This window comes from Myripristis murdjan, chromosome 17 (genome assembly GCF_902150065.1).
Source record: "Myripristis murdjan chromosome 17, fMyrMur1.1, whole genome shotgun sequence".
Lineage (NCBI taxonomy): Eukaryota > Metazoa > Chordata > Actinopteri > Holocentriformes > Holocentridae > Myripristis > Myripristis murdjan.
The window spans coordinates 20,212,514-20,226,846 of record NC_043996.1 but is presented as its reverse complement, the minus strand read 5'-3'; the positions used below and the strand labels follow the sequence as shown (position 1 = coordinate 20,226,846).

At 40.8% G+C, this 14,333-nt stretch overlaps 1 protein-coding gene across 3 annotated transcripts; it reads right to left on the bottom strand.

Moving 5' to 3' along the window:
- Positions 1-2,779: 2,779 nt before the first annotated feature.
- On the bottom strand, positions 2,780-13,253 carry LOC115375758 (tetratricopeptide repeat protein 39C-like). 3 transcript variants are annotated; one of them, XM_030075290.1, is made up of 14 exons: positions 12,809-13,253; positions 11,178-11,226; positions 7,554-7,682; positions 7,193-7,307; positions 6,615-7,017; positions 4,951-5,119; positions 4,739-4,832; positions 4,552-4,659; positions 4,352-4,461; positions 4,142-4,265; positions 3,959-4,056; positions 3,763-3,867; positions 3,554-3,592; positions 2,780-3,451 (listed from the first exon to the last, which is right to left on the bottom strand). In XM_030075290.1, exons 1-14 carry the CDS (start codon positions 12,952-12,954, stop codon positions 3,362-3,364), a joined length of 1,779 nt encoding a protein of 592 aa, XP_029931150.1. In that variant the 5' UTR covers positions 12,955-13,253; the 3' UTR covers positions 2,780-3,361. The 3 variants fall into 3 exon arrangements, with proteins under 3 accessions (XP_029931150.1, XP_029931152.1, XP_029931151.1); XM_030075292.1 differs by lacking the exons at positions 7,193-7,307; positions 7,554-7,682; positions 11,178-11,226; positions 12,809-13,253 and having other exon boundaries at positions 6,643-6,771; XM_030075291.1 differs by lacking the exons at positions 7,193-7,307; positions 7,554-7,682; positions 11,178-11,226; positions 12,809-13,253 and having other exon boundaries at positions 6,607-6,739.
- Positions 13,254-14,333: the final 1,080 nt, after the last annotated feature.

Sequence of the window (14,333 nt, the reverse complement as noted above, 5' to 3'; positions counted from 1 at the left end):
TGGTCAGACTGAATTCAATAAATGCATTCTGTAGTTGCAGACTTAACCAGAGCCGGATTAAAAGGATAAATTACACTAAGCATACTGTATTTTCTGGAGCTTCCCCTTACACACACGTTGATATTTATGTATTAAGATATATGTATTAACTCTCTCCACTGATATTCCGATATCCATAACTAATAGGAACAACACCATAGCAACAGTCCAACGACACCCTAGCAACCACGCAGAGCAGCGTAGAACTGCGCAATTTTTAAGTCATTTATTTATAGTGTTAAGTATATTCCTATATCATACATTTAATTTAGATGTATTTTTACATTTCATTGATGGGTTGTCTTTATCCGCTGTGCATCCTTGTTTCTTGTGGTTTTAGTTTTGTTTCGCTCTGCATCTGCTGAAGTTGCGACCACAGGCGGCGGAGGGTTTTGCAGTCCTGCTGGTTTTTGTGTGTCATTGAAACTGCTGAGCCCGACAGGAACTTGTGTAAAAGCCAATTTTAGTCCTTTTCTTTCTTCCTCTTCTTTTTTAAGCATCCTGGAAAGCTACTAGCTTCACTGCTGCTTTTGGTAACGTCCTAATCAAACTAAACCGGAACTACTTTTTTCCGCACATTGGCGCTAACTGGTGTACGTTTAAAAAACAATAAGTGAATGCATAAGTAAATGTATAAACGTTGAAATAAAGTTTTTGATTTTTTTTTTTTTTTTACATATTTTAAAATGTTGAGAAAATGTATTACATTACCACAGGCAGTTTATATTCTTTACAACTTTGTCTAGGCCCATTAATTACCGTATTGATCTGAATATAAGACGATATTTTTTCCATTGAAAATGCCCTGAAAAAACGCCCTCGTCTTATATTGGGGGTCTAAGCAAATACACATGTATTGTACTTGCATATGTTCCATGCTTGAATGTGTACACTTCCCCCGCTCTGGCATGGTTGGAAGGGGTGTGCTCCAGCACGGTACGGGCGTTCATGCACGAGCACATGAACGGTCACGCACGCAGCGCGCAAACGTGGATACAACGTAAATCATGCAACTTTCCTCCTGCCTCCGCAAAATCGTTTAATGCGAAGCGCGATTACCTGGTTGAATGTAGCAGCCAGCTGACATGCCGCTCCGGCTGTCAGTTGGACGCTTTCTGAAGTTACCTCCGAAACTGTCAAGGTAAATAAACATCCCTTAACCCTGGCTCTGAGTGCAATGTGAGACGGTGGCGGTCTCAGAAAGAAGAGCTAAAAAAAAAAAAAAAAAAATGCCCACAGCCAGAGAAGGGCTTTTCGTGGTCCAAAAACTGGTCGATTCAACTAGAGGGTGTGCAATTTTGTGAATGAGAAACGTAGTGAAGGACTGCCCGTTACGAGGGCTGTGATGCAGCAAAAAGCACTTGAAGCTGCCACAGAGCTCAACATAGCCCGCACTGAGTTTAAAGCTAGCATGGGCTGGTGTTGCAGAATGCAGTGGCGGATTTAAGAAATTTGGGACCCAAGGCAAAGGCAGGCATGGGGCCCTCTGAGATGAGAGGACAACACACAAAACAGGGGCCCTGAGACACACATAATACGATAAGCATTCTGCTGGCATTTTAGCAAAAGTATTTTAATCAAAAACATAATTAATGTGCGCAAATAAGTAATAACTGTATTAACCATAAGTGTATGAGGAGTTTTATGGGGCCCTCAGGAACTTGGGGCCCTAGGCCACCGCCTAGTTTTGCCTAATGGTAAGTCCGCTCCTGGCAGAATGTCCATATAAAAAGTATTTTTCCAAAAAAGGGTCTTGAAAAAGAGGGGTCGTCTTAAAATCAGGGTCGTCTTTTATTCGGGTCAATACGGTACAACGTGACCCTGTGCAGTATCCCGCCCAAACATTTTCTAACGTCTGATTGCATCAAATGCTAATTGCTTATGTTTAAACCATTGCTTAACACCGTTGAGTGAATTTATAATATGCAAATACATTTTAATTGATGAAATCCCAATGTCAATCACTCTGTCAACAAATCACACCTGCTGCTGTGTAGCTAAAGGCTAATGCTGCATTAGTCTGCTCTTTCAGCTGGCTATCAACCTTGTATGGGCAGGCAATATTAACTTAATATTAGTTAGCAAACCTGCAAACAACACTTCTAACAGTAAACTCCAAAAACATTACCTAGTGGCTCACAACTCACCTGGTTTGGAGACTTTTTGAGTAAAAAATGTTGTAATGTCAGACCTCCACCTTTGTTTTCAACAGGAGGGGGGTGTGATGTGTCTCTTTACCCAACTGTTGTAATTGGACTAAAATACCCCTTCCTGGCCAATAGGAATAGGGTGCCTGTATTGTGTATTGGGAGGCTACTTGCTTTAAATTTAATATCACTTCTACTCATCTTGTGATAACCTTCCATTTCCTGCAAATGGATTTAAAAAAGAAAGAAAGAAGCCTCGCACACCAAACAACCCAGATACATCAAAGTGTGTCTGAAAATGGACAGTTGCAGTTACCAATGGACCAAAGTCTGCAAAGCTGATTCACTGGGAAAAATACTTCCATGTTTTGTTTTTAACTTTGCAATGTGCATACATTATCATCTCTGGGGTTGCATCAAGTCAAACAGACCTATACACCTTGTTTCAGTTTGTGGGCTTATTGTTTTTGATTGTTTCTTGCTTTGCTTGTTGTCTCATTGTCATTATAATTAACCGCAACTTGATGAGACAGATGTCATGTCCGCCTTCATGGTCCTGTACATGGTGCACAATGAAACGTGTATGTATCAAGGTTTCATAGGTTAAAGATATTTATTAGCTTAAAATGTAAACACTAAATCAAGAGGAACTAGTTTACAGCAGATGAGAGTAGCACTGTGCAGCTAGGCCACTCTAAAGTGACAGGACAACATGTTGGCACACCTATTAAAATCCCTGTGCAAAGGCATATTTACACTGATATAAATACATTTCTGCTTTAAAAACACGTGCTACAATAAGTTAAAAAAGTTACAGTGGTTAGTACTCACAAGGTAAGCCTTTACAGTCAAAAGTCCCTGTGTCACTGATCAACACAGGTGAATAGATTGTCACTCTCAAAGTCATAGGCTGTCATTACTTGTAATTGCTTTTCCAGCAAGTGCTTGACAGGTAACATTTCCTTACATGACCCGGCTAGACCTTACCTCTAAACTTGTAACCGTTTTTCCATGAAAACACCTACATACACATTTGGAAATGATACGTTGGCTCGGTACATGAAAAATAAAAATGAATCAAATGAAACAAAACATAAAGGAAACATCAGTGTCCAAGATGCTGTTGTGGCTTTTCCAAAGAGATTTTCCTGCTTTGAGGTGAGTGTAAAGCTTGGTCAAGGCTGGGCCGTGTCCCTCATAGAGGCGAGAGCAGAATGAATACGAACGTGTAGCCTGTTCTCAAAGTCGTAGCCAGCATAGTCATCCTGCATAATCCATAAAAAAGGAAGGTGAATAGTAGATGGTGAATCAAAGCGTATCATGGATAAAAACAAAATGTGAAGTAAATGTGCAGAAATGTGCTGTACCTTGGCCTGAAGCAGCAGGGCCTGACCTTTTCCTGCAGACTGAGAAAGACAGAATAAAATATTTAGACTTTGCCTGAAATCTCAGATAAGAAACAGTATCTCTCTCTCTTTCTCTCTCTCTCTCTCTCTCTCTCTCACACACACACACACACACACACACACACACACACACACACACACACACACACACACACAAATGCACAAATTACCTCTGGAATGTCCAATAATACACAACCCAGTTCGTAGCAGGAGTAGGGCTGCACATAGGAGTTGCTCAGACGGCCCACCTCATCTCTTGCAGCCAAATGGAAATGCTGTAAGAATCAAATCACGAGACAAAATGATTAACTACTGCTCACTCTGTTACATTACTATACAATGTATTAATATGAGATATGGGTATACCTGTATGGCATCTTTGGTGTTGTGAAGACATTTGTTTATGGCACCAAGCAGCAGGTTTTTCAGACCAGCACATGAGGCATCATCAATTCCCTGCAGTACTGTGACAAGATATTAAGTGTAACATTCAGTGACCAAACAGGTTTGCAAAATAAACAGAAACTTGAACATCTAAAACTGCAGTACCTTGCGTCATGGTCTGCAGTTTGGAGGTGGAACAGTTGGGCAGCGCTTTCCACAGGTAAAGAACCTCAATCACAGCCAGGATACACAGCTCCTTGGATGGACTTGGATTCCTCAGCTTCTCAGCCTGTCAAAATGTGTATATACAGTTTATAGACTTTCATTTGGATTTTGCTCCAAGAATTTGCAGTAGAAGGTCAACTAGGGACTCACCCTCTTCATAGAGAACAGCTCTATCTGATTATTTTTGCGTTTGAAAAGTTTCTGGACGTCCTTGAAGACAGCTGCAGCCCCCTGTAGGTCACCTGTGGCTCCTTGGCACACTGCAGAGTACCACAAAATATAAGTTTTAGAGCCAATGCAGAACTCACAAGAACTACCTTTAAAGTTTGTTTGACATGCACTGTTCCTACCTCCTGTTAAATAGGCATAGTAGCACTGAGACCAGCGAGACTCGGTCTTCAGTCGCTCAAAAGCCCTGTAGGCGTCTCTGAAGCTCAACTCAATCATACTGCACCAACCTGAAATAATGAGCCATCAGAAATTAACATGATGCAGACTAGTGCAAGTGAAATGGTCCACAATCAGAGAGAACAGTACCTATTTCATACAAGCACACATGCTGAATCTCCCTCTGATCAGTGGCCAGTTCTAAGGCATCATTGAAGGACGTCAAGGCACTGTTGATCTGGCACTGGAAAAGAGGAAGTCTTGTGTGAGTTAAAGACTGAAACAAAACTATACTTTCCCAAGTGTGGAAAACAGGCCACACAGCAGCAAGATAATAAAATTTGTTCTTAACATGTATGTACCTCGAGGCGCTGTACTCGGCCTTTAAAAAACATGAAGAGGGAGGAGTTTGGATAGACAGCCTCCCTCTGTTGAAGGATGGATTTGGCCTCCATCAGCCCTGCCTGTGTGTCTGTGCCATCCAGAGCAAAGAAAGGCTGCACCACTGTGTGGTACCACAAGAGGGCCAACCTGCACGGAGAGAGTACGAGGGAATACACAGCACACACAAAATGAGATATTCATTATCAAAATGGTCAAACAGATCAGAATAAAGTATGTAGCTTTTTAGCTGACAAACCATTATCCTTTGACTAGATTCACAATGTTCAAAAGATACAACTTTTTCCCCCCCAACACTGATAGCAGTTTTACCATTACTGAACTGTCAAAAAACCTGGTAATATGAGCAAGTTTTTTCTGTTGGCTTTAATGCGGAGCAAAGTAGATTAATGGCTGCCAGCGCAGATATAGTGTAGGAATAAAGAATCATTCATTGCAATAGCGATGACAGAGGAATTTATGGAGCAAAGGGGACGGCATCACATTTGTATTCTGGTGTGTATGAGTGTGGGTGGCATTAATTTTCTTCCAATTCCATATAGACAAAAATTATTTGGGAGCAATATCCTGTTGATTAGGGATTTTATTTTATTTTTCATATGTAATTACAGAATATTTACTGCAAACCACCAACACGCTATAATATCATCTAGCTTAATTTTAATCACTGTTACAGGCTCAAAAGGCTTTACAAGCCCACAGTTTATAAAGAACAAAACAACCCCTGACCTGAACCTTGATAGTGGTCAAGAAAAAACTCACAACTTTGTGTGTAGATTCAGCTGAGATGATAATTCACATCTGGCATTAAAAATGACCACTTGTGTTCAGATACCACATCCCCGCTCTATATGCATATACTACATCACTTCCATCACTACATCACTTCTGTTCATTTCCGTTTCTGCGCCTGCACTTAAAATCACAGACTTTTATGGACTTAAGGACTTTTTCAGTTTTTCAGATATTGTGGGCAATGTACATAGGCATGTACTTATGAAGATGATGCAGCTGACTAGGCAGTCCCTCACTGTGGCCCGGGGTACATACATGTTCACACACTACAAAACATAAATGCACAAATGTGTCCCAGGCCACCTCTGAATGTGGAATGAGTGATTGTATCTCAATGCATCTTCAAAATGTTTTGTGCTTTTTCCACCGGGTACCTTTTTCAAAACAGCCATTTTGATATGAAATAGCAGGGTAAATTCAAGTGTTAGAAATTACATTAATTAAGATTCTGTTCCACTGAAATGTACTAGAGTCTTTCCAGTGAGCAAGCATGCACAACAGCAGGACCCAGGCTCTGTTAGACCTGAATGCCATTAATAACACCTGTGGTTACCCAGATATTCATGTCAAAATGACTGCTGTGGAAGAGGTCTATTATTGGCTCTAATCAATTAAAGTCTCATCTAACATGGATGACGTCTTGCTCCTTCTGTCTTCCAATTATGGGGCCATTATTGTGAGATATCCTTTACAACTGATTGACCGCATTTCAACAGAAAACCAAAGTCACAGTTCAAACCCAAATGTTCATGAGTTGTACAGACATACTTTGACAGCACATTACAAAACCCTACTGCTCTTTACAGGGATGTGAGGCACACCTACTCACGTAGCTAAGGGGGCCTTCATGTCCTTACTTTCACTGGCACACGTGAGAGCTGACAGGCCTTGCAGACGGTCACCCGGGAAGCCCAACAGGTTGACAATCTTCAGTAGGTGCGGTGGCACCATGGAAATACAGAGGTGGAAGAGGCCGTAACCAAAGCTGACCGAGCCCTTTAGCCTATCCAGAGCCTCGGGGCTGATCCTGTCCGAACACTTGGAGGGGCTTGGCCCAGGCGGAGTTGTGTGGTTGTGGTTGGACTGGTCAGAGGAGGACAGAGCTGGGGATGGTGCCCCCCGTTGTTCAGAGGCCCTCCGTCTGCTGCCCTCCTGGAGCTGAGTGATGTCACTGTAACACTTGTTGTACATCTTCCAGGCTTTACGGAGGATCCAGCCTCCTTTAATGTATGCTGTTAGGGGACCGCAAGATCAAGTCAGTGAGTGGTATTATCTTTTACAATGGCTTGCCAGTTGTGCTCAAATAAAACAGTGAACACATACAGATCTAGTAATGTAATAACTATAACTGGCAGTGCAAAGATAATTACTGCCATAAAAAAAGCCATTAAGAATATATTGTTGTACCTGACAGTTCTTGTTTGATGAAAGACAGCACTGCAAGGTAAACCTGGCAATCTGCTATGATAATTTGCCTCTGGAGATGGTCCACTGCAGCCACCCCTGACCTCTGGGAGTCCATCTGCCCATATGCAAAGGACACACACTTACAGGCTGGTATGACAGGTAGGCAAAGTAAAAGACAGCAAACCTGGAAACCTTCTTACAGTGTAAGTTGCTTTCTAATCATCCCTGTGGAACTGAACATACATTTGTGTTTGGATGTGATAGAGGGAGGAGTCGGGTAAAGTAAACAGGCCTGTTCATGTGTTAATACTGTTCATATGTCTGCAGGGTTAAAGCTTTGAAACGGTTAATGTTAACTCACACTCCTCTTGATCTTGTTTTTGATTGTTTCAATGACACCAGTGCTTTCACTCTCACACAGTCTCTCTGTGGCCTTCAGGTCCTCAAAGGCCATCTGCATTTTCTCCTCCTCAAACGTCATCATGGCATTCTACAAAAGGAAAGCAAAACCATACTGAACAAGTCAGTCTAATACAAATGCTTAATTATCAGAGGCCTTGCATTTTAAAACTACTCAGTCTTATCACAATAAAACAAAAAAGTAAAATATGAAAAAAAATGCTAATTTTGCATAATAAAAATACATTTTTCCCTGTATGTCTTAATCTTGTGACCGCCCAAAAAGATCTCCCCACCCCCAGTTTGAGAACCGGGGTTTTAGCCTATACCTCTATCTGTGTGTGTTGACTGCTGAGCTTCTTTCTGTGGTGCTCCAACTGTATAACACACACAGGTTGGTTCTGGTTCATGTCGTTACTGTTACAATGAGCAATATCCATCCCCTAACTCTCTCTCTTTCTTTCTTTCTCTCCCTCTCTCTCAGCAACGGCCATCTGTGCAGTTTGTGTGTGTGATTGTGCCATGTGTAATGATGTGCTTTGACCATGCATAAAGGTGCTATTTTCCTCGTCAACACTATTTCCTTTCAACACTGTATCAGTATGTCTCCCACTCTACACCCTGCATTGATTAGTTCAGTTCCACAGTGTGCGTTGCGGTGTCTGCTTTATTATCATCATCAGGGGTGGAACAATAAACTGATAATTCACATATGCACATTTGAGTTCCTATGACGTGAATTTGTTTGCCTTTAGGTATTTTACCACAAAGTCATGTTCATGCTGGAGTCACTGTGCATATTTAAACACTGAAAAACATGTTTTGCTTCCTGCTTATTGGAAAATTATTTTGCTTTTTCCATGGTATGTTTTTCTTTTCAGTTACAGATATTGTGATGGATCATGGCTGATTATCTTACAATACACTGCATATTGCAGAATCGCCTGTGCTGTGATAGCATTGTTACTGTGGGAAAACTATAGTGACAGTATCATATCGCCAGTTAACCAGTGATTCCCACCACTAATCATTATTATCATCTGCCTATATCAGCAAATATTTAGTAAAATGTAGTAAACCCATGAAGTTTGAAATAATGGTTAGGCTGCAAAATGTAGACAAATAAATTAATTCAATGTCTTCTTATTGAGTATTAACCTCACAATTACACCCATATTGTTGGTGGAAAAATGCACTTGAAGTGTAAATTCAGTTTGGAAAATTGCATCCCTTACTATAATGCAGCCTTTTGAACCAGGAAAAGACAACACTTATGACATCAAAACAATAAAATATTATATTAATATTGACATATCCAAAATCCCAGCCAATATCTAATTTAATATGAGGATATAAATGTATTATCAATATATTGCCAAGGCCTAGGTGCATAGGCACAATTTGGACATGGATGCTAATGACTGATGCATCAAAAATTTTTATTCAATCATCGAGCAATTAAAAACGTCATTATATTCTAGAAATGTAAAACTCACAATCTATTTGTAGTATTGTAGGACTGAATGGTGAATTGTGTAAATTCACCATTCAAGTCCTCTACTGACTCACCCTGCTGTATCATTTACAAGGCATACAGCTGCTTGTGTCAACATTAACCAAGGCTTGTTGTATCACCATAGCGACTGAAAGTCTCAATGCCATTTGCAGAAGTGGGGAGTTGCACTGCCAAAACATAAGAGCATCCCCTTCATGCTATCAGGGGTGTGTTCCAGAAAGTGGGTTTTTGAGTTTGTTATCCGTGAGATAAGAGAAACTCTGGGGTTTTCAGTTCCCTAAAGCGAGGTAACTTAAAGTCTGACTCAGTAACTTACTCTGTGAACCTAACCTGCTCGCTGGAAGGTTTTCTTCAACAAACCCTGAGTTTCTCCGTCACCTCCCTCTTACAGCACCAGGCAGGCAGTTTCATTTCCTCATTGATTCAGTTCATATCAAAGTGCCCAATGAAGTGCATTAATTAGCGGAGGTTATTGTATGTCCGAAACAAAACCCTGGTTGGGTATTATTTTTTTACTCAATGAAAGTTAGTGCTTTACGTGCTATGAGTCATTTCTCTGAACAGTGGTTTTTGCCCACACATTCTCAGTTCCTGCACTGAAATGTTCATTGTGCATAATGTGTAACCTGAGTAAATGAATAATTATCTCTACTACTCATGATGTAACTGATCACACTGCTAGAACATAATTCCTATAATACTGAAGATTATAAGTTATTATTTCAGACTAATCAGGATTGCACTGCAGCTGCAAAATACAGTTTGAGAGTTCATTTTTATGGGCTGTATGTAGCCTGAATGAGTTTTAACAGCATTTCAGTGACTGTTTAAATTTAATATTTTTGTTGAAGTAGCTGAATTAAAGCCACTGTTGAGCCAAGATCCAAATAGATGTCTAAATATTTGAAATCCCCAGTGTTTTATCTTGACACTTTTTCAAGTGCAGTCACCAAATATATTATGACTGGATCAGATTGTCTATGTCTGTGATCTATTTTTTAAATCTTTAATTATGTTTTTCATCTTCACTTGCTGGACGCTGTGTTTTGTCTCCTTTCAGATTAAAGCTGAACAAATATACACAGTCTGATTCCATCATATAATCATCCATTAAGGAAATGTAAGACTTGTGATGATGAATGATGAATGATGAACTGATGAACTGATTGACAACACTGAATAAAATGCGCTAACCTGCTGACACTTTCCCCACTCTGGATCAGGCTCCGTTTTTAGACAAATGTGCACCGTCCACATACACGTGCATTAATATATCTTCATCCACCAGATTAAAATGGAGGCTCTGCCTTTTGTTTACCTGTTACCACGGTGAATCGTAGTATTGCAGCTCCATTGATAACGGCTTTTTTCATTCACCCTGCACTTACTAAGAGCTCCCTGAACTGACTCTTACTCACTGAGCTGTTATGGAACTGAAAACACAGACTTTCCACATCTCGGGGTTCATCGACTCAGAGTTCAGGGTTCGAATGAGAGTTTGTTAAACTTGTCTTCTGGAATACCACTCTGGTGGACAGAACTGAAAATGAAAATACACGTCTACATTTTCTAGCCTAGTCCCACCTCCCAGTGGCTGATCTTAGCAGTATCGTTTGTAATTGTATTGATTTTTGTAAAATAGAAGTGCTTCTCCTCTGCCCTCTTGTTCCCCCGGCTGTGTCATATTATGCTTTATCACTTTTCACAATGATTATCCAGCACAAAACATATGTTTTTACCTCTCTCAGCAGTGTGAACATATTTAAACAGGTGGCTTATCTTGATTCAGAAGCTGTACAAGGTAACTCCACACAAAACTCATATTTAGATTTTTAAGTTGTTCAGATTAATGCAAAAAAAAAAAAAAAAAAAAAAAAAAAAAAAAAAGCAACATCCGAAGTATAATGTCAACAAATTGGTCAGCCACATGTTTGTTTTTGCTCCAGCCAACATAAATACCCCAGTTTTGTGTCTGGCAAGAACACAAAGGAAATTCCTTTAACATCCAACTAGGCCTAATCAAACTAAAATAACAATGTGCTGCAATAGGATGTTGCTGTTTCTACTCACCAGAAAACTGACAAAACTGGCCCCAAAACTCATCAAAGGACTGTGATTCCTGAAAGAGAGCAGGATACAGAGAGAAAAAGGTTAAACAACATAATCACTGAGATACATAATGCAAACAGTTAACTAACAGTGCCAAACAGGACTGTGGTCTGTTTCATACATCAAGCAATAATCTCTCCTCCGGCAGCTCCCTCTGGATTGGTTCACTATGAAAACAAAAATAGATTGAGGCCAAAGGTGCCACAGTCAGGCAAAAGCAATTTGCTTCAAAGGCAATGTGACTGCTGATGGGACCGATATGGCTACATAGTGCTGCTCTTGACTTAACATTACATAGAACTGGGGCTGGGCAATACGCACAAAATTAAATATGACAATATCTAACAGCGTGATATCGATACTGAAATGATACTGCAGTGATAACTACTAGTGCTTATTATATTTACACAATGAGATTTCTGATTTTAAAAAAATTATAAGATCAGTATAATAAGTTCACAAAATTGTATCCATTTATTGCTATGCTGCCTTTAAAATTAGGAAAAGGCACCAATGCCATATAACAACAGATATTCAAAATTCAGGCCAATGTCTTGTCTTATAATCATGATATTGATATAATATCAATATGCTGCCTTTCGTATCCAGTCTCCAGACTGATATAGCAGTGCACACTAGAAGTACAGCAGGGCCAGGAACAACAACAACAACCACCACAGTATGACACCCAGTGCCATATGTAATTAGTGGCAAAGGTGACATTTAAGCTTTCACCAGGAGCCAGGACACACACAGGTTGACCCTATGTGTCATAAGTCAAACTAGCCTAATTATTCAACTTGAAAGCACTTGTAGATCACCAATCCTGTGGGTTAAAGTGTGGTTTAGAAAATACACTTGGGCTTGAATCCTGATCTTTGAACACTGAAAATCATTATCTTAATTTGGAGAAGAAAAAAAAAAAAAGCCCAGTATTATTTCACTGGCAAAACACTATGAAGAACTGGGCCAGGATTAATGGCTCTGACATAAATGACAAAAACTGGTTTAGCGGAAAGACAATTTATGTGGCACGGCAGGAACGCTGGCCTGTTCAGCATATACAACTACTTGTCTTAAACAGCTCTGAAAAAAATGTTCATTTAGATTCAGGATTACCTGTGTCACAGCTTGTGTGTCATCATCCATTACCACTAACCACACAGTCAAAATAAAGCTGCTGACTGAGATGGTATCATGTTATCAAGACAGAGAGTACTGGAGTTAGAATATTTGTCAAGGGTGTTAAACAAGACTAACTTGTCTCATCTCACCATTTCATGTGGTGCTAAAGTTAAACTAATAATACACAGGTATGAGCATGACAAATAGGCAATGTTTAGGTTTTGCAGAGCAGACAGTATTGAGGAATTTCTGCATTTTACTTGGAGGTCTGTGACAACACCAGACCACAGACTCAAACGTCAAATTGGGACGCTGCACCTCAAAATCCGCTGCTTGTGCCGTGCAAAAGCAGACCTAACATACTGACAGAAATGTTGTTAATGAAACTGCAGCCCTCCGTCATTGAAATGTTACACGTGGGTCTCCCAGACAAAGCCAAAAAGAGGGGATAAGGAAGCCGCACGGACCTGTATGTCCTGAAGAGCTCGTCGCTCTCCTTGAATCCATTGTTGAGGAGCATATTGATCCCTTTCAGTGCCAATTCCGCGTCGTCGATACGCTCTGCCGTCTCCTCGTCTACACTCCGCCGGGCTGGTTCCGCCGTGTCCGCCATTGAGATATCCGATACCGAGGGCGAGGAACTGAACGCGGCCGGAGGAAGGGAGGGAGGGAGGGGACGTACGGTGTGTGTGTGTGCGCTTATTTGAATTGCAGACAGAGGAGTCTCAGCCACTGGCGCAGTACTGAAAGCGGCGTCATATCCATCTTGTGAACATGGCCAGACTAACAGGGAAGCGGTCCGAACAGCAGCATTAATGTCGGTGTTTGCGCGTTTCGCCAGCCGAGTCGCAGTTCCGTATTCTGCCAGCAACGTCTGTTTGTACAGAGCGCGCGCGCGTGCGTGCGTTGCGCCGGGCGTTCGGTAAGCAAGTGTGCTGCCTTCACGTGCTGTCGAAATTATCAGGTCCGTGTAGGCTAGTTTGCGTTGTGAGGTATTCAGGGGGTGTATAAAAGCGGTAACGACGACTGAGAAAGTGGGACTTGATGTGCGAGTCCTGAGTTGCCGAGATGTGGCGACTTAACCCCTGATAAAAACCCCTGAAGAAAAGAAGAAGTTATGTTATTAATAATGGCAAATGCTGTGCGTGTGTGTCATTTTGTAGTGTAGCAAAACTGTCCCCACTCTTTCACTTTTAACTTGTTTTTTTTTTTCTTTCATAAACAATTCGATTACTCCTTTATCTTCTTCATTCTGCAAAACAGCCATCAAAAAGAGGTCGGTTACAGGATCAGTTTAGTTATTATTTCCGACAAGCTTGACAACCCGAGGTGTAGGCTTATGTACAGCTTCCAAATTAAGAAACCGAAATTTACGAGGAGCCGTAAAGGCAGCAAAAGAATATGTAAGGTGGTGATCTCTTCAGGTAAACGGCTGAAGAGCAAGTTTCAGAAATGCCTGTGGCGGCCTGATTTTGTAGTATCTTTTGCGTTTCTGTGTTGTGTTTACTGATTTTGCTGCCTCATGTAGCTTGCACCTCAGGGTCACCACCAATTACTGCCATGAAAACCTGACAGAAGTCCAAGTTTAACACCTTCCTGCACCTTACAGTACTGCTGCATGCTCACTGCCTGGTGTGTTTGGGCTGGTAAGAGTTAAGCAGAGTACAGAAAGTTACACCTTCTTATAACTGTAATCAGCACCACACTTTTACCTACACCAAGCCTACCCAAAAATTTCAATTAACTCCTTCTTGATTACTCTCCTGAAATGTAGGGCTTTACAATATGAAGAAAAATCGACACTTTTCCCATTTATGCACAGGATTTGAATCAGTGTTGCCTGAAAAAATTAAATGAGACATAAGCAAAGTGCAAATTGTAAGTCAGTATGTGGCCTCATTTTACAATCAGACGCATTTACACATAATTTTAAAAACATTCATTATATGTTGTGCCTTGTTTTAAATTACTCAACAACATATGTATCCTGTT

Coding starts and splice junctions, on each gene's coding strand:
- LOC115375758 (XM_030075290.1), bottom strand. CDS start 12,954: ATGGCGGACACGGCGGAACCAGCCCGGCGGAGTGTAGACGAGGAGACG. Junction 5,120..6,614: donor ATGAAGGCCCCCTTAGCTAC/GTGAGTAGGTGT, acceptor CTCTCCGTGCAG/GTTGGCCCTCTTGTGGTACC. Junction 3,868..3,958: donor ACACCAAAGATGCCATACAG/GTATACCCATAT, acceptor TGATTCTTACAG/CATTTCCATTTGGCTGCAAG.